Source organism: Pleurodeles waltl, chromosome 4_1 (genome assembly GCF_031143425.1).
Source record: "Pleurodeles waltl isolate 20211129_DDA chromosome 4_1, aPleWal1.hap1.20221129, whole genome shotgun sequence".
NCBI lineage: Eukaryota > Metazoa > Chordata > Amphibia > Caudata > Salamandridae > Pleurodeles > Pleurodeles waltl.
In genome coordinates, this window is record NC_090442.1 from 289,820,008 (window position 1) to 289,839,047 (window position 19,040).

The 19,040-nt window shown below is 45.1% G+C and overlaps 1 protein-coding gene across 1 annotated transcript in view; it reads left to right on the forward strand.

Annotated features, from left to right (window-relative positions):
* POLR3B (RNA polymerase III subunit B) overlaps positions 1 to 19,040 on the forward strand; it is a 776,005-nt gene that overhangs the window by 166,585 nt on the left and 590,380 nt on the right. The window contains exon 7 of the mRNA XM_069228350.1: positions 1,424 to 1,515. Within this exon, the coding sequence (XP_069084451.1) occupies positions 1,424 to 1,515 (92 nt within the window). The remainder of the gene's footprint in view (positions 1 to 1,423; positions 1,516 to 19,040) is intronic.

Below are 19,040 nucleotides of genomic sequence, written 5' to 3' on the forward strand. Positions count from 1 at the left end.
ACTTAGCTTGTTGCCTAATCCATTACTCAAGGAGGGCTAATTTTAATGAAGTGGTTTGAGAGTGCCCTGATGCACATGGAGTGTTTTCTCTTAGCATTGGGGTCTTGCATGCTGGTTCCGGGCAGAAGAATCCAGTGATTGTTGGCCCAGGTAGGGCATCTGTCACTTTGGCCTATTGGCAAATAGGTCGGCAGAGCCATTTCAGGCTTCAGATTTATCAATATCAACCCAGTAGTTACCCAGCCTCTAAAAAGAGTGAGACAACAGCAGATTTGGTGGGGCAGGAACATCACAGATTTACATGTGCTTCCATTCCACCAAGCTCAAATGGTGACCTGAAGACTCAAACATTTTTTGTAATCTCCTAGAAGCAGGTCTCTAATGCTTCAGTCAGTCATTGAGTGATGTCTGCATCCCTGAGTGCATATGTTTAACATGTACTACTGCCTTGACAGCCAGGCCCACAGGGCGGTCCATTGTGTCCACTCAGTCCTGCAAGACTTTTTGGTTGACTCTGCATCTCAGCCCCTCAACCTTTTGAAGGTATTGCTTTGGTCTCTATTCTAAAGGTGAAACGCTCTGTCTAGCCACAGATTACTCATTGCCACCCCGCCTACTTGTTGTTTGGAGTGGACATCTGCACTTTGTAAAGAGGTCCCAAGTTAGATATCAGGACGCTTTGATCAAGACATTGTTTAGGCTGTTCCGCGTTTCAAGAAACCGACTTCAGTGTGCAGGGTTGGCACTTAAATACAGCTTTTCTCTGTCACTTACGGGGCTGTGCAAGTTTGTTGTTGATCCTCATGGTGCAACAAAGCAGCACATGGTGAGTCATTGCTGAAACAATTCTCTGGATCCAGTATGGCACCAGGGATATTCCAAAGGTGAGTAATCTGTGGTCGGATAGAGTATGGACTAGAAGGAGCTACTGAAGACAAGTATCTTGTTGTTTTGTTTTTCTTGCTAAACGGCTATAAAAATCATCGAGCTATCTGGAATGATTACCATTTAGAATGAGGATGACTATATTATGTGAACACCTTTCTTTACCGTAGGCTAGAGTCACCGTTTTTGACTTGAGTTGCCTTTCAACCTTCCTCATAGTTACCCCAAAGTTACTTCGATCTCTTTAGATGTCTGTATAACTTAAATCTTTAAACTTCACATTCCTACGTATTTGACTCATTTTTACATCCATCAGTGTTGAATATGAAATAGTGAGTTTTGTAGTCCTAAGGGCTAAACACATGATTTTTTTCATGGCTTTCTAGAAGAAGCTACTATGGGATACTATTTGAGTGAAAAAGGAAACTTATGGCTATGTCTGATTGTTGTGCTGTCATTTGGTATTACATTGGCCTTTAATAATAGCTGCATTCATACATAAATCATACTTTTTTAATTTATTCTGTTTATGTTTCAGAATGCCCATAATGCTTCGAAGTTCTAACTGTGTTCTTATGGGAAAAACTCCAGCTGAGTTTGCTAAGCTTAACGAATGCCCTTTAGATCCAGGTACTGCATTAACGTTGTGAATTTTCTTTTACTGCATTTTCACAGTTTCATCCGTTATTCTGCCTCTTTACATTCTGAAAGGAAACTCAAAAAGATGACACAACATTATTACATGTGGTTTGTGTCATCACTACTGATTTCTATTTAGTGAGCAATTTATTTTTGTTTTTAAAATGATTAAATGCTGTGCAACTGTAATTTCAAAATAAAATAGAACAATTGTATGCAGTTTGTGATGTCCAAAGAGGCGTAAAATGATCCCTTGTTCCCCCACACTGACCTGTGCAGGAAACCTTCCAGTGAGTTTCTTGTTATTTGTATTCTTTCCCTGGAGGGAGTAGGAATGCAAATAGAACCTTTCCCAATGTGTTTTAAATGTAAATAAGGCGGTAAGGTGTATTTCACCAATTAGTATGCAACTGTAAAAATGGGCCATTCACTCTCTTAATCTTGCATGAAGTGAGTCTTCTTTTAATAATAGACATTTACTGCTCATTGTACAGTACTATAAAATTCTGTTCATTCAAGCTTGGTGTATAATAAATTTTTACTGTCTCAATTTAAAGACTGGGATGATTAGGAACCTTTCACCTCAGGTTTAAATGAGCTGTTGACAGCACTACTTTGTTGCTGCTTTCCATGATTCTAATTGAGTACCTGCGTTAGAGCAGCATAGCTTTGAGTTCTGTGGGGTGCTTCAGGAAGCAGACTTGACTCGTGATTTCAAGTCAGAGCTATTGGAAGACATCAAGTGAGTTTCTTGTCTAGTGCCTTAACCCCTTCGCTGCCAGGCCTTTTCCCCCTCCTGTGCCAGGCCTTTTTTTGCCTATTTGGGGCAGTTCGCGCTTAGGCCCTCATAACTTTTTGTCCACATAAGCTAACCAAGCCAAATTTGCGTCCTTTTTTCCCAACATCCTAGGGATTCTAGAGGTACCCAGACTTTGTGGGTTCCCTTGAAGGAGGCCAAGAAATTGGCCAAAATACAGTGAAAATTTCGTTTTTTTCAAAAAAATTGTAAAAAGTGGCTGCAGAAGAAGGCTTGTGGATTTCCCCCTGAAAATGGCATCAACAAAGGGTTTGCAGTGCTAAACTCAGCAGCTTCCTAGCTTTCAGGAACATGCAGACTTGAATCAGAAAACCCAATTTTTCAACACAATTTTGGCATTTTACTGGGGCATACCCCATTTTTGCATTTTTTTTATTTGTGCTTTCAGCCTCCTTCCAGTCAGTGACAGGAATGGGCATGAAACCAATGCTGGATCCCAGAGACCTAACCATTTCTGAAAAGTAGACAAAATTCTGAATTCAGCAAGGGGTCATTTGTGTAGATCCTTCAAGGGTTTCCTACAGAAAATAACAGCTGAAAAAGAAAAATATTGAAATTGAGGTGAAAAAAACATTAATTTTTCTCTACGTTTTACTCTGTAATTTTTCCCTGCAATGTCAGATTATGGAAAGCAATATACCGTTACGTCTGCTGGACTCCTCCGGTTGCGGGGATATATAGGGCTTGTAGGTTCATCAAGAACCCGAGGAACCCAGAGCCAATAAATGAGCTGCACCCTGCAGTGCGTTTTCATTCTATACCGGGTATACAGCAATTCATTTGCTGAAATATAAAGAGTAAAAAATTGCTATCAAGAAAACCTTTGCATTTCCAAAAAGGGCACAAGATAAGGTGCTGAGGAGCAGTGGTTATTTGCACATCTCTGAATTCCGGGGTGACCATACTAGCATGTGAATTATAGGGAATTTCTCAAATAGATGTCTTTTTTACACACTCTCCTATATTTGGAAGGAAAAAATGTAGAGAAAGACAAGGGGCAATAGCACTTGTTTTGCTAATCTATGTTCCCCCAAGTCTCCCGATAAAAATGATACCTCACTTGTGTGGGTAGGCCTAGCGCCCGCGACAGGAAACGCCCCAAAACGCAACGTGGACACATCCCATTTTTTTGAAAGAAAACAGAGGTGTTTTTTGCGAAGTGCCTACCTGTAGATTTTGGCCTCTAGCTCAGCCGGCACCTAGGGAAACCTACCAAACCTGTGCATTTCTGAAAACTAGAGACCTAGGGGAATCCAAGATGGGGTGACTTGCGGGGCTCGGACCAGGTTCTGTTACCCAGAATCCTTTGCAAACCTCAAAATTTGGCTAAAAAAACACATGTTCCTCACATTTCTGTGGCAGAAAGTTCTGGAATCTGAGAGGAGGCACAAATTTCCTTCCACCCAGCGTTCCCCCAAGTCTCCCGATAAAAATGATACCTCACTTGCGTGGGTAGGCCTAGCGCCCGCGACAGGAAACACCCCAAAGCGCAACGTGGACACATCCAAAATTTTGGAAGAAAACAGAGGTGTTTTTTGCGAAGTGCCTACCTGTAGATTTTGGCCTCTAGCTCAGCCGCCACCTAGGGAAACCTACCAAACCTGTGCATTTCTGAAAACTAGAGACCTAGGGGAATCCAAGGAGGGGTGACTTGCGGGGCTCGGACCAGGTTCTGTTACCAAGAATCCTTTGCAAACCTCAAAATTTGGCTAAAAAAACACATGTTCCTCACATTTCTGTGGCAGAAAGTTCTGGAATCTGAGAGGAGCCACAAATTTCCTTCCACCCAGCGTTCCCCCAAGTCTCCCAATAAAAATGATACCTCACTTGCGTGGGTAGGCCTAGCGCCCGCGACAGGAAACACCCCAAAGCGCAACGTGGACACATCCTAAATTTTGGAAGAAAACAGAGGTGTTTTTTGCGAAGTGCCTACCTGTAGATTTTGGCCTCTAGCTCAGCCGGCACCTAGGGAAACCTACCAAACCTGTGTATTTCTGAAAACTAGAGACCTAGGGGAATTCAAGATGGGGTGACTTGCGGGGCTCGGACCAGGTTCTGTTACCCAGAATCCTTTGCAAACCTCAAAATTTGGCTAAATAAACACATGTTCATCACATTTCTGTGGCAGAAAGTTCTGGAATCTGAGAGGAGCCACACATTTCCTTCCACCCAGCGTTCCCTCAAGTCTCCCGATAAAAATGATACCTCACTTGCGTGGGTAGGCCTAGCGCCGGCGACAGGAAACACCCCAAAGCGCAACATAGACACGTCCTAAATTTTGGAAGAAAACAGAGGTGTTTTTTGCGAAGTGCCTACCTGTAGATTTTGGCCTCTAGCTCAGCCGGCACCTAGGGAAACCTACCAAACCTGTGCATTTCTGAAAACTAGAGACCTAGGGGAATCCAAGGAGGGGTGACTTGCGGGGCTCGGACCAGGTTCTGTTACCCAGAATCCTTTGCAAACCTCAAAATTTGGCTAAAAAAACACATGTTCCTCACATTTCTGTGGCAGAAAGTTCTGGAATCTGAGAGGAGCCACAAATTTCCTTCCACCCAGCGTTCCCCCAAGTCTCCCGATAAAAATGATACCTCACTTGCGTGGGTGGGCCAGGTGCCTGCAACAGAATAAGGCCCAAAACCTGAAGGAATAAAAGGGATAGCACAGCAAGTTTATAAGGGCATATTCTTTTATACATCTTTAGACGGACTCTGCTTTGGGGACCCACATAAGTGAGGTGTCATTTTACTTGGGAGACTGAGGGGAAAACTGGGGAGTAGGAATTTTGTGCTGGAGCGGTGATCCTACTAAGAAAAATCAGGAAAATATGCTTTTTTATGCAAATTTTGAGGTTTACAGAGGAGTCTGGGTAAGAAAATGTTGGGGGAGCCACGCAAGCCACACCTCCCTAGACTCCTTGGGGTGCCTAGTTTTAAAAAGTTTCTGGGTTTTGTAGGTTTCCCTACATGACGGCCGCACCCAGGACCAAAAACATAGGTGGGCCCTCCCCCCCCCAAACACAGGTATTTTTGGAATATATCACTTTGATGTGTGCACATACGTCCGTGATGTGCCAAACACTAAAATTGTGAAAAGAAACACACTTAGGTTATGTGAAGAAGACCCCTCACCCACCAACCAAGTTGGTGGCATGCTTCATCATAGGGGTCCCACCCGAGGCACCTAGCGTGTCTCAAGTGTGCCTCGACACCTGATTACAGCGGAGCAGGTTTTGTCATTTGTACCACACATACTGGTTGGATTTGGCACGAGGGTGAGTGATGGTTCAGTAGATCAAATTTTATTAACAAGAGATTTCACAAAAGTGAAATGCACTGGTAATAACTGAAAGGCCAAAAAACTGAACCAATGACTCACAGCTCGTGAGCTGTAAAGCCACGACAAGGCACCAACCGCTTTACAGTCCATTCACACACCTTTCATACATGACATGCACTAGACCATTCACGCCGCCAGCCACGGGCCCAGCACATTACAAGACTCGCATCCACAGACAGCGCCAGTCAAGGGCCCATCACTTTCATACGCCCACATGCCTGATACAGCAATCACACCAGCTGATGAGTGTGTGGACTGGCGTTTGGCCGGCACTGCCAGCCAAGCGCCACCCCGCACACACCGCTAGCCAAGCGCCACCCCGCACACACCGCTAGCCAAGCGCCACCCCACCCACGCCGCCAGCCAAGCGCCACCCTACACATGCCATCCCCTTTTTTTTGTTTTTAAACAACAAAGAAACCACTAATCATAAATTAGTACAAAACTACAAACAAAAAAGCTCTAACTGAATACATGACTAATGCCAACCGTGAAACCGAACATATAAAAAAATAAAACACCAGTTTACGCTCACGGAATTTCCCAATAATTCTTCTGTGTGTGGTAGTTCCTGAAACAGCCACCCACACACAGCCCAGGCTTTGAAGGACAATCAGGGCAGTACATCCTAGTCTCCTTCCTGATACCTCTTCGAGCACAGACTCTACATCTCTTAGCAGGAAAGTTTTTTTTGGCCGTGGGAGGAATGTGCTCAGCAAAGTGACGATCTTTCAATCTAGCCACATCCTCCACCACTGCTTCTCTAGGAACTCTTGCCTGTTCCAGCACAACAAGGCTAGCTATGATAGACTCCTGAAATTTCACAAATGTCATCCTTGACTCTGGAGAACTATCCTTGAACACAACAAAAGCATTAAAAGTTGCCAAGTGGAACAAGTGAAGCGCTAATTTCTTATACCACACATAAGCCTTACGAGCAGCAGTGTAAGGTTCTAACCTCTGATCTACTCTATCAACACCACCCATGTGCTTATTATAGTCTAAGATGCGCACAGGTTTGCGCACTTCGGCAACCTGACCCCAAACAGCCACAGGTGAAGTACTCTCATCATGGATGGTGCTTAGCATGTATACATCCCTCTTGTCTACAAATTTCAGAGCTAGCAGCTCATCATTCCGCAAGGCACTGCACTGTCCCTTAAGTTTTTTACAGACAAGCTCTTTTGGATAGCCTTTCCGATTAGAGCGGATTGTGCCACAAGCAACAGTGTCCACTCTGAACAACTCCTTGAACAACCGAACTCCAGTGTAGAAGTTATCTACATATAAATGGTGACCTTTGTTAAACAGTCGTCTACCAAGTTCCCACACAATTTTCTCACGAACTCCAAAAGTGGGAGGACAACCAGGGGGGTCAATATTGGAATCCCTACCAGTGTAGACCCGGAAATTATAAACATATCCTGTACTACTTTCTGACAGCATATACAATTTAATTCCATACTGTGCCCTCTTGCTAGGAATGTACTGCCTAAAAACCAAACGACCCTTGAACAGGACCAAAGACTCATCTACAGATATTTCTTTCCCTGGAACATAGATCTCTGAAAACCGATCTACCAAATGATCAAGGACAGGTCTAATCTTAAAAAGACGGTCAGAATCAGGATGATCTCGTGGCAAGGCTAAAGCATTATCTACAAAATGCAACATCCGAAGAAGAAGCTCATACCGGTTACGACTCATGATGGCAGGAAATATAGCAGTTGCCATCAAGGGACTAGTAGACCAATATGAAGACAGCGATGGCTTCCTTATCAGCCCCATCAAAAAAGTTAAACCCAAGAACTTTTTCAACTCTTCCAGATTTGTGGGAATCCACCGGCTAGCTCTAGAGTGTGGCCTAAGTCTGGCAGCGTTGTCCCTCAAAAACTGCTCTGCATACAAATTAGTCTGCTCAACAATCTCTTCCAAAAATATATCGTCCATAAACAACTCAAAAAAGTTGACGGGCAAAAAGTTTTCCGTATTAACTCGACACCCTGGAAAACCAGTAAACGCAGGCAACTGTGGCTGCTCCATGTTTGGTGCAACCCATGCGTCAGGTCTTCCAATGGGAAGCCTTTCAGCCGCTGGCTCCTGCACCATTGGCACATCACTGTCCTCCTCTAAAACAGGCCCTTCATCAGCACTGAGAGTGGCTTCATCATCAGATGATTCATCTCTGACAGAAAATTCACTTCCAGAATCCTGCACTTCCTCCTCTGCCTCAGATGCAGAGTCAGTCTCATATTCATGGTCAGAAGATGACTCAAAAAGCACACTAACAACCTGCTGAGCGGTCATCCTACGGCTAGCCATGATCCTTCCTACAAAAATTAACTGGACAAATACACCACCAACAACCAGCACTGTGTAAGATAAGTAACAAAGTATAGGTTTATCACTAAGAGTTATAAACTCAAAAACTATACTGCTCACTTGCCTGAAAAAGCTTGACTCACCAGCAACTACTCTGCACAGCCACAGCAATCACAAACGATATCCCACTAAAAAGAGAAAAAAAAAAAGCAAATTGGACATAAGACAACACAATAATCATTGTGCATAACTCTAAGGACAATTTCACACACAATCCTGCATTCAGTACACCACCTACAAACATGTCATTCATGCATTGCAACAATACTCACTTGGAGTAAATTTATTTACTTACCTAAAACATGCAACTACGCAAACCGCAGGACAACTACTGCCAAAACTGCAACAAGCCACAGCAAAGTCAGCAAAAGCTTTGAACTAGAACAAAAAGGAGAAAAACTGTTATTATCATAAAAGCAAATACTTCGCCAGTTGACAAACACTCCGCCACTAACCATTTTTTCATTTTCCCTTGTGTCTAGTCTTCTCTGCTTGGGGGAAGATGGGCCTAAAAAAAAATAGGCCAATCTACCCCCAAGGGGAGGGGGCAGAAATCGCCCAGATTACATTGCACCCTTTGGGGGGGCGACCCTTGCCCAAGGGGCCACACCCCCACACAAAGCACACACACACACACATATAGTATCCCTGGCGCTATGGGGATTCTGTCCCCCTTGGGGACAGAAAGGCCTAAAAAATAGGCATATCTGCCCCCAAGGGGGGCAGAACTGCCCAATAATACATATGGGCCCCTGGGGCCGACCCTTGCCCAAGGGGCCGCCCCCCAACACAAATAAAAAAAAAAACAACAATAAAATCCCTGGTGTCTAGTGGCTTTCTGCCCCCCTTGGGGACAGATTGGCCTAAAAATAAGGCCAATCTGCCCCCAAGGGGGGCAGAAACGACGATAAATACATTGCCCCCCCAGGGGGAGCGACCCTTGCCCAAGGGGCCAACCCCCAACACAAAGCACACATACAAAACAATATTTCTGGCGCTATTGGGATTCTGCCCCAGGCCTAAAAAAAATAGGCCTATCTGTCCCCAAGGGGGGCAGAACTGCCCAAAAATACATGTGGGCCCCTGGGGGCGACCCTTGCCCAAGGGGCCGCCCCCCAATACAAAAAATAAAAACCAACAATAAAATCCCTGGTGTCTAGTGGCTTTCTGCCTCCCTTGGGGACAGATTGGCCTAAAAATAAGGCCAATCTGCCCCCAAGGGGGGCAGAAACGACGATAAATACATTGCCCCCCCAGGGGGAGCGACCCTTGCCCAAGGAGCCAACCCCCAACACAAAGCACACATACAAAACATAATATTTCTGGCGCTATTGGGATTCTGCCACCCTTGGGGGCAGAAAGGCCTAAATAAAATATGCCTATCTGTCCCCAAGGGGGGCAGAACTGCCCAAAAATACATGTGGGCCCCTGGGGGCGACCCTTGCCCAAGGGGCCGCCCCCCAACACAAAAAATAAAAACCAACAATAAAATCCCTGGTGTCTAGTGGCTTTCTGTCCCCCTTGGGGGCAGATCGGCCTAAAAATAGGGCCAATCTGCCCCCAAGGGGGGCAGAAACGACGATAAATACATTGCGCCCCCGGGGGGAGCGACCCTTGCCCAAGGGGCCACCCCCCAACACAAAGCACACATACATACATACTATTTCTGGCGCTATTGGGATTCTGCCCCCCTTGGGGGCATAAAGGCCTAAAAAAAATAGGCCTCTCTGCCCCCAAGGGGGGCAGAACTGCCCAAAAATACATGAGGGCCCCTGGGTGCGACCCTTGCCCAAGGGGCCGCCCCCCCAACACAAAAAATAAAAATCAACAATAAAATCCCTGGTGTCTAGTGGCTTTCTGCCCCCCCTTGGGGGCAGATCGGCCTAAAAATAGGGCCAATCTTCCCCCAGGGGGGGCAGAAACGACACAAAATACATTTGCCCCCAAAGGGGAGCGACCCTTGCCCAAGGGGTCGCTCCCCCACACTAATAAACACACACACACATAGCGAAATCCCTGGTGTCTAGTGGGCATTCCTGCTGCCCGATCGCATCGCGATCGGGCAGCAGGAATGCTCAAAGAGACATCGAGGGAAAGGAAAACCCTTTCCTTTCCCTCGATGCCTCTCTCAGAGCACCCCCACCCCGCACGAAGGTGAAATACTCACCTTCTCCCTTAGACGCGCTGGAAGCAAATGGCTTCCAGCGCGTCTTTCCCCCTTTCCATGAAATCAGCGTGCGATTGCGCGCTGACGTCATGGGGGGGGGGGGGGTCTGGGGGGGGGGGGCGTGAAAGGGGAAGGGATTCCCCTTTCAGCCCTGGCCTGGGGGTGTTGGGGGGCGGCCCTCGGGGGAAGCGCTAAGGTTACGTCCATGGCGCCACACGGGCGCTGCCATGGACGTAACCATTACGTCCCTGGCGGGGAAGGGGTTAAACTGGGATAGAGTCAGAAAACCCTCCCGGGTGCACATCCCTCTTACGAATTATATAGCGGGAGGTGTGTCTTTGGTTATGTTGTCAGTACTGCGTGACAGTGTGTATTATTTAACAAGGGACGTTCAAATAAGTACAGTGTTGTGGCTCCACCAGGTCCACAAATTCCAAAGTCTTGGGAGGAGGCTTGCAAAATATTTATTTAGGGGATTTGGATCCACAGTGCCCCTCAAAATGAGAAATGAGGCTGCTTTTCAGGATTGTAACAGGTCTGATTTTAGATATCCCGGACCATCTTCATGCCCCAGTGTGTTTTAAGCCTGTTTAAGACGGATTTAGTCTCCAATTGGTTCACATTTTTGTAGTTCCGGCAAATTCATCTTTCAGGAGTCCTTTGATGTAGGCACTTATAAATTTGCTGCTTTAATGGCTCTTCAAATCTCTCTACCGCCAATAGGTGTCCAGACCTTGTATAAGGGGCGGTCTACTCGAACTCAATCGGTCTCTTTAGGAACAGGTTGCCTGGAGAAATCCACGATGAATCCTACTTACTACCCTTTCGAGCTACAACTTAAGACTTCTCTTTTGGCGACTATTGTTCCCCATCACCTCCCCCTCACCCCCCCCAACCAAATGAGACACACACTGAAACTTAGTCACATACACTTGACTCAACAAGCACAGTGTGCTTATGAAATGCAGTAGGTCGTCATTTTTAGATTGACATTTGTGAAACGTTTACCCTTTTTTTTTTTTATCTTGACCTCATACCACAATTTTTTTGCTAGCTTGTGTTTCCTTGAGTGAAACTTGCGAATCATACCACCTTGTCTAGTATTGTCTACAACAGCATTCAGTTGTGAGAAGATTAAAAAAGGTTAAAAACCATTCACTTTAAATATGCCTTTACTTCAGCTTTATTTCCTTGCTTTTGCTTGCGCAATATCATCGAATTTTTCTCTTCATCAGCTCAAGGCCTGACATGTGGCACTTTAATGATGTAGAAATAAAATCAGTCATTCTATTGCCAAATTTAACATTTCTTTTTAAGCATTTCAGTGTTTCTTAGGTTTATGCTATATACATACCTATATATTGTAGACATTTGCTCATTGCTTTATCTTCAGACAGCTGGCGATTATTGTGAAAATGATAACGACTCCCCAGGCATGTATTGCATTTTGTTGCTGAATTTATGTATCACCTTGTATCACTGTCAAGGCTGCAAAGCCGCCTGATAGTGATTGTCCAACTTGAAAGCCCTTTTTAAGTGCATGGTAGGAAGGGTGTGGGTTTGTAGTGTGGCTTTTGTTGGAAGCATTGTGTACAGTGTGTGAGGTTAAAGGTTGGAGAAATGACTCTTCATTTTGTGGCTAAGATTTTGCCTTTCTTAACCATCAGTTTGTGCAGAACAGTGTAATTAAAGGCACTGTTAAGCAAGCTGGTGTGTTGTCATTCCCTTATTTTTGGCTAGTGACTTGTCATCAAGTTATTGGAAATAGCCAGGTTTTTAGCACTCTGTAATTTTAGGTGATTATAAATTAATCTCGTTCCTGCAGTAATCTTCCAGAAGTTAGGTGTCTGAGCAGTGTAAAAGCTGTCTTAAGTATTAGATTTTGGGAAAGATGAGATGGTCAGTAGTGGGGCTAATCAAGAGTAAGGTACCCTAGTTTGACAGTAAGTGCACAATTATTGTGAAGAAAAAATAGCCATGTGCCTTGAATGGCTCTGTGCGCAATCCACTTGGCTTTAAAAGTGATATGTTCAACAAGTGTGTTAAAAAAAAAAAAAAAATGAATGGCAAGTGAGATGTCACTAAAATGTAGAGTAAGGCATTGTTTCCTCTGTTCTGGATTCTCTGGAGCCTGTGAAGTAGACAGAGAGGAGCTCCAAAAAAAACATTGTTCGCATAGTCAAGATGCCAAAGGTTAGGGTAGACGATGAAAGATATGGTATCTTGATTTACGGACATTGGAGTACATAATTCCTACCGCATTCCTCCTCCAGGTGTTAGAGGTACTCTTGTGGCTATAGATATTTCTTACACAGCCTTCAGGCAAAATGGCGGGAGCAGCAGTATTACTGGCTAAAAGCAACTGCCTTTTGTCCGGAAGTGCAGGCCAAAATTCTAGACATGTTGTTTGATGGCAAGAACTTGTTTGGGAAGCACATTGATGATGCTTTGCAGTCTATAAAGGCAGATACAGACACTGCAAGATCGCTGGGCACTCCGCAGCAGAGGCATTGCTAGCCCTTTCGAGGCAGGGGTAGAGGTCAATTTAGTATCTGACCAGAGTACCAGCAAGGTTTTTGACCACAATATTCCACCTAGTCCTACAGACCAACAACAACATCTGCGCATTCCAGACAGCAAGCGCGACAACCGTCATCAGCAGGAGGCAAGTCGCAAGATACTAACAGGAGGAAATGATGTGAAGTGGGGTCCTGCCACCGCTGTTCCACATCAGTTTGGCAACATTCTCTCTAAATTCTTCAGTCAGTGGAAGCTCATATATTCCGACAGATGGGCGTTTGACATAATCCAACACAGTCATACCCTGGAATTTGTTCAAAAGCCTCCCAATCTAACTCTGTGCAAGTCATCTCATCGTCATCTAGCTGTCTTGAAGAAAGACCTTTGATTGCTTCTTTCAAAAGAGGCAATAGAAAAAGTGCCATACAATCAGCAAGCCCGACCTTATACTCCATCTTCTTCTTCATCAAGAAGAAGTCAGGAAAATTGAGACAGGTGATGGATCTGAGGCTCTTAAACAAGTTAATCAAAAAGCTGCCCTTCAGGAGGCTATCTTTTCAGGACATTTTGCTGCTGGTAGACACCGGAGACTTCCTGACCTCCTTGGATCTACTAGATGCTTACTTCCATATTCCGATACATTTGAAGTACAGAAAGTTTCTCACGTTCGAGGTGGCAGGGTGCCATTATCAGTTCAAGGTGCTCCGTTTCGGATTAAGATCAGCTCCCAGAGTATTTACCAAATGCATGGCACCAGTGGCACCCTTTCTCAGACGTTTAGGTCATCAGGTCGTCTTGTACCTGGACGGCTGGTTGATAAAGGGTCCCACGTTCCATTCAGCACAAGGTCGACACAGGCTTGTCTACAGTTGTTCCAACCCTTAAGCCTCAAACCCAACAAAGAAAAATCCTCACTCGTTCCATCCAGGGGGGAGGTGTTCCTAGGAGTGATCATGGACACAAAGTGGTCCAAAGCTTTCCCCACAGAAGAAAGGATATGTTCGATGGCATATGTTGCTGCAGATACACATGTTTCGCACAGTCCGCTGCCTGGTGTTGGGCTCGGAGTATTACAAGTTGTTTTTCTTCGAAGAAGTCTTTTTTGGTCACGGGACCGAAGGACTCCTCCCTCTTCGGCTCCATTGCGCATGGGCGTCGACTCCATCTTAGATTGTTTTTTTCCGCTGTCGGGTTCGGACGTATTCCTTTTCGCTCCGTGTTTCGGTTCGGAAAGTTAGTCAGAATCTCGGAAGAAAGCGTCGGTATTGTTCCGTTCGGTATCGGGATAGTTAGGTACATCGACACCGATCATCGGAAGACTTTGGGGTAGCTTAGATTCCCCCATCGGGGCCTGGTCGGCCCGACCGCGTGCGACATCGAAGCCGATGGAACGGACCCCGTTTCGTTTCTGCCCAAAATGTCACAGTAAGTATCCTTATACAGATCAGCACTTGGTCTGTAACTTGTGCTTGTCCCCCGAGCACAAGGAGGATACCTGTGAGGCCTGTCGAGCCTTCCGGTCCAGAAAAACACTCCGGGACCGAAGAGCCAGACGTCTACAAATGGCGTCCACGCCAACAAAACAACGTTTCGACGACGAAGAGGAAACATTCTCGGTTCCGGAATCAGAATCCGGAGACTCAGACGTCGAACAACAGCAACAAACAGTGAGTAAGACGTCGAAAATTAAAACCATCGAGAAGACAAAAGCCCAGGGGACGCCACTGCCAACAGGCCATGGCTCGACCCATAAAACCGGCGACCCGTCGAAGGCGCCGAAAAAGGGCACGCCCATAGCAAAGACACCCGACTCCGGTCGAGGGACCGCCATGGAGCAACCTCGGAGCCGAGATAGCGGCTCCGAGAGGCAAAAACAAGATGCTGGCACCGAAAAACATCGGCACCGAGACACACTGCCGAAAGCCACAAAAATTCTGTCGGTGCCGAAGCCGAAAAAAGATTCTCTCTCGGCGCCGAAAAGTTCCACACCTTCATCCTACACAGAGGAACAAGGAATAAGTGGCCAGATGCACAGATTTGGACAAGAGCTCCAAAGTGTAGAATCAGACTACACACAAAAGAGACTGTACATCCAGCAAGACACAGGGAAGATATCAACCCTTCCCCCAATAATGAGGAAAAGAAGGCTCGGACTTCTCAAGGATGACGCACAACCACAAGCCAAAGTGGTTAAAAAAGTCACGCCTCCGCCCTCTCCACCACAACAGGCATCGCCGGCACAAACACCGCCACAAATGCACTCACCAGCGCAAACTACCATAAGTCAAGATAATCAGGATCAAGACGCTTGGGACCTATATGACACCCCAGTGCCGGACAATGATCCCGATTCATACCCCACAAAGCCGTCACCGCCAGAGGACAGTACCTCATACTCGCAACTGGTGGCTAGGGCTGCAGAATTCCACAATGTCCAACTGCATTCCGATCCTATAGAGGATGATTTTTTATTTAACACCCTCTCGGCTACACATAGCCAATATCAATGTCTCCCAATGCTACCAGGGATGTTACGGCACGCAAAACAAATTTTTGAAGAGCCCGTAAAATCAAGAGCCATCACCCCAAGGGTGGATAAGAAATACAAACCACCACCCACAGACCCAGTGTTTATTACTTCGCAGTTACCACCTGACTCCGTAGTAGTAGGGGCAGCTCGCAAGAGAGCAAATTCCCATACATCTGGCGACGCCCCACCTCCGGACAAAGAAAGCAGAAAATTTGATGCGGCAGGAAAAAGAGTAGCATCACAGGCAGCCAACCAGTGGCGCATCGCAAATTCTCAAGCGCTGCTGGCCAGATATGACCGCGCACACTGGGATGAGATGCAACTTCTCGTAGACCATCTTCCCCAGGAATACCAAAAAAGGGCGCAGCAAATAGTTGAAGAGGGACAAACGATCTCAAACAATCAAATCCGCTCTTCACTGGACGCAGCCGATACTGCAGCGAGAACAGTCAACACTGCTGTCACCATAAGGAGACACGCTTGGCTCCGCACTTCAGGCTTCAAACCTGAAATCCAGCAGGCTGTCCTTAATATGCCCTTCAACGAGAAACAACTTTTTGGCCCTGAAGTGGACACAGCCATTGAAAAACTTAAAAAGGACACAGACACGGCCAAAGCCATGGGCGCACTCTACTCCCCGCAGAGCAGAGGCTCTTTTAGAAAAACTCCATTTAGAGGGGGGTTTCGTGGCCAACCCACAGACACCACCAGCCAACAAACAAGAACCGCACCATATCAGGGTTCATTCCAAAGGGGAGGTTTCAGGGGATATAGAGGGGGTCAATTCCCAAGGAGTAGGGGAAGATTCCAGACTCCTAAAACACCTCCACCTAAACAGTGACTTTCAAGTCACACAACCCCTTCACTCAACACCAGTGGGGGGAAGACTAAGCCAATTCTACCAATCTTGGCAGCAGATTACAACAGACAATTGGGTATTAGCAATAATCCAACATGGCTATTGCATAGAATTCCACAAATTCCCACCAAACATCCCTCCAAAAACACGCAAAATGTCACCACAACATTTAGAACTTTTAGGACTAGAAGTTCAAGCACTACTGCAAAAGGATGCAATAGAGTTAGTACCAGTACAACAAAAAAACACAGGAGTTTACTCCCTGTACTTTCTAATTCCAAAAAAAGACAAAACATTAAGACCAATATTAGATCTCAGGACACTAAATACCTACATCATATCGGACCACTTTCACATGGTCACACTACAAGACATCATTCCACTGCTCAAACAGCAAGATTACATGACCACATTAGACCTAAAAGATGCGTACTTTCATATACCGATACACCCTTCTCACAGAAAGTACCTAAGGTTCGTATTCAAAGGAATACATTACCAATTCAAAGTGTTGCCATTCGGAATAACAACTGCACCAAGAGTGTTCACAAAATGTCTAGCAGTAGTAGCAGCACATATCAGGAGACAACAGATACATGTGTTTCCTTACCTGGACGATTGGCTAATCAAGACTAACACAGTAAAAAAGTGCACAAACGACACCACATATGTCATACAAACCCTTCACAAACTGGGTTTCTCCATCAACTATACAAAATCACACCTCGAACCGTGTCAGACACAACAATATCTAGGGGCAACCATCAACACATCAAAAGGAATTGCCACTCCAAGTCCACAAAGAGTTCAAGCATTCCACAAGGTAATAAGTGCTATGTTTCCAAACCAAAAGATACAAGCAAAATTTGTGCTAAAACTTCTAGGCATGATGTCATCATGCATAGCCATTGTCCCAAACGCAAGACTACACATGCGACCCTTACAACAGTGCCTAGCATCACAATGGTCACAGGCACAGGGTCAACTTCAAGATCTGGTGTTGGTAGACCGCCAAACATACCTCTCGCTTCTATGGTGGAACAGCAACAATTTAAACAAAGGGCGGACATTTCAGGACCCAGTGCCTCAATACGTTATAACAACAGATGCTTCCATGACAGGGTGGGGAGCACACCTCAATCACCACAGCATTCAAGGACAATGGGATGTACACCAAACAAAATCTCATATCAATTACCTAGAACTGTTAGCAGTATTTCTAGCGTTAAAAGCCTTTCAACCCATAATAACACACAAATACATTCTTGTCAAAACAGACAACATGACAACAATGTATTACTTAAACAAACAAGGAGGAACACACTCAACACAATTGTGCCTCCTAACACAAAAAATATGGCAGTGGGCGATTCACAACAACATTCGCCTAATAGCACAATTGATCCAAAACCAACTAGCAGACAACCTTTCGCGAGACCACCAACAAGTCCACGAATGGGAAATTCACCCCCAAGTTCTGAACAAGTACTTTCAAATTTGGTGAACACCCCAGATAGATTTGTTCGCAACAAAAGAAAACGCAAAATGCCAAAACTTCGCATCCAGGTACCCACACCGCGAATCACAAGGCAATGCTCTATGGATGAGTTGGTCAGGGATATTTGCATACGCTTTTCCCCCTCTCCCTCTCCTTCCATATCTAGTAAACAAGTTGAGTCAAAACCAACTCAAACTCATACTGATAGCACCCACATGGGCAAGACAACCTTGGTATACAACTCTACTAGACCTTTCACTAGTACCGCATGTCAAACTACCCAACAGACCAGATCTGTTAACACAACACAAACAACAGATCAGGCATCCAAACCCAGCATCATTGAATCTGGCAATTTGGCTCCTGAAATCCTAGAATTCGGACACTTAGACCTCACACAAGAATGCATGGAGGTCATAAAACAAGCTAGAAAAGCTTCCACTAGACACTGCTATGCATCTAAGTGGAAAAGATTTGTTTGCTACTGCCATACCAATCAAATCCAACCATTGCATGCCTCTACAAAGGACATAGTGGGATACTTACTACATTTGCAAAAAGCGAATCTCGCTTTTTCATCTATAAAAATACACCTCGCAGCAATATCTGCTTACCTACAAACTACTCATTCATCGTCTCTATTTAGAATACCAGTTATTAAAGCATTCATGGAAGGGCTAAAAAGAATTATACCACCAAGAACACCACCAGTTCCTTCATGGAACCTTAACATCGTCTTAACAAGACTCATAGGTCCACCTTTCGAACCCATGCATTCCTGTGAAATGCAATATCTAACCTGGAAAGTCGCATTTCTCATTGCAATCACATCCCTCAGAAGAGTAAGTGAAATACAGGCATTTACCATACAAGAACCATTTATTCAAATACACAAAAATAAAATAGTTCTAAGAACAAATCCAAAATTTCTACCAAAAGTAATCTCACCATTCCATTTAAATCAAACAGTAGAATTGCCAGTGTTCTTCCCACAACCAGATTCCGTGGCTGAAAGGGCACTACATACATTAGACATCAAAAGAGCACCAATGTACTACATTGACAGAACAAAGCTAATCAGGAAAACAAAACAACTGTTCATAGCTTTTCAAAAACCACACATAGGAAATCCAATCTCTAAACAAGGCATTGCTAGATGGATAGTCAGATGTATTCAAACATGCTATCTTAAAGCCAAAAGAGAATTGCCTATTACACCAAAGACACACTCAACCAGAAAGAAAGGTGCTACAATGGCCTTTCTAGGAAACATTCCTATGAGCGAAATATGTAAGGCTGCAACCTGGTCTACGCCTCATACATTTACTAAACACTACTGTGTAGACGTACTAAATGCACAACAAGCTACAGTGGGCCAAGCTGTACTAAGAACATTATTCCAAACTA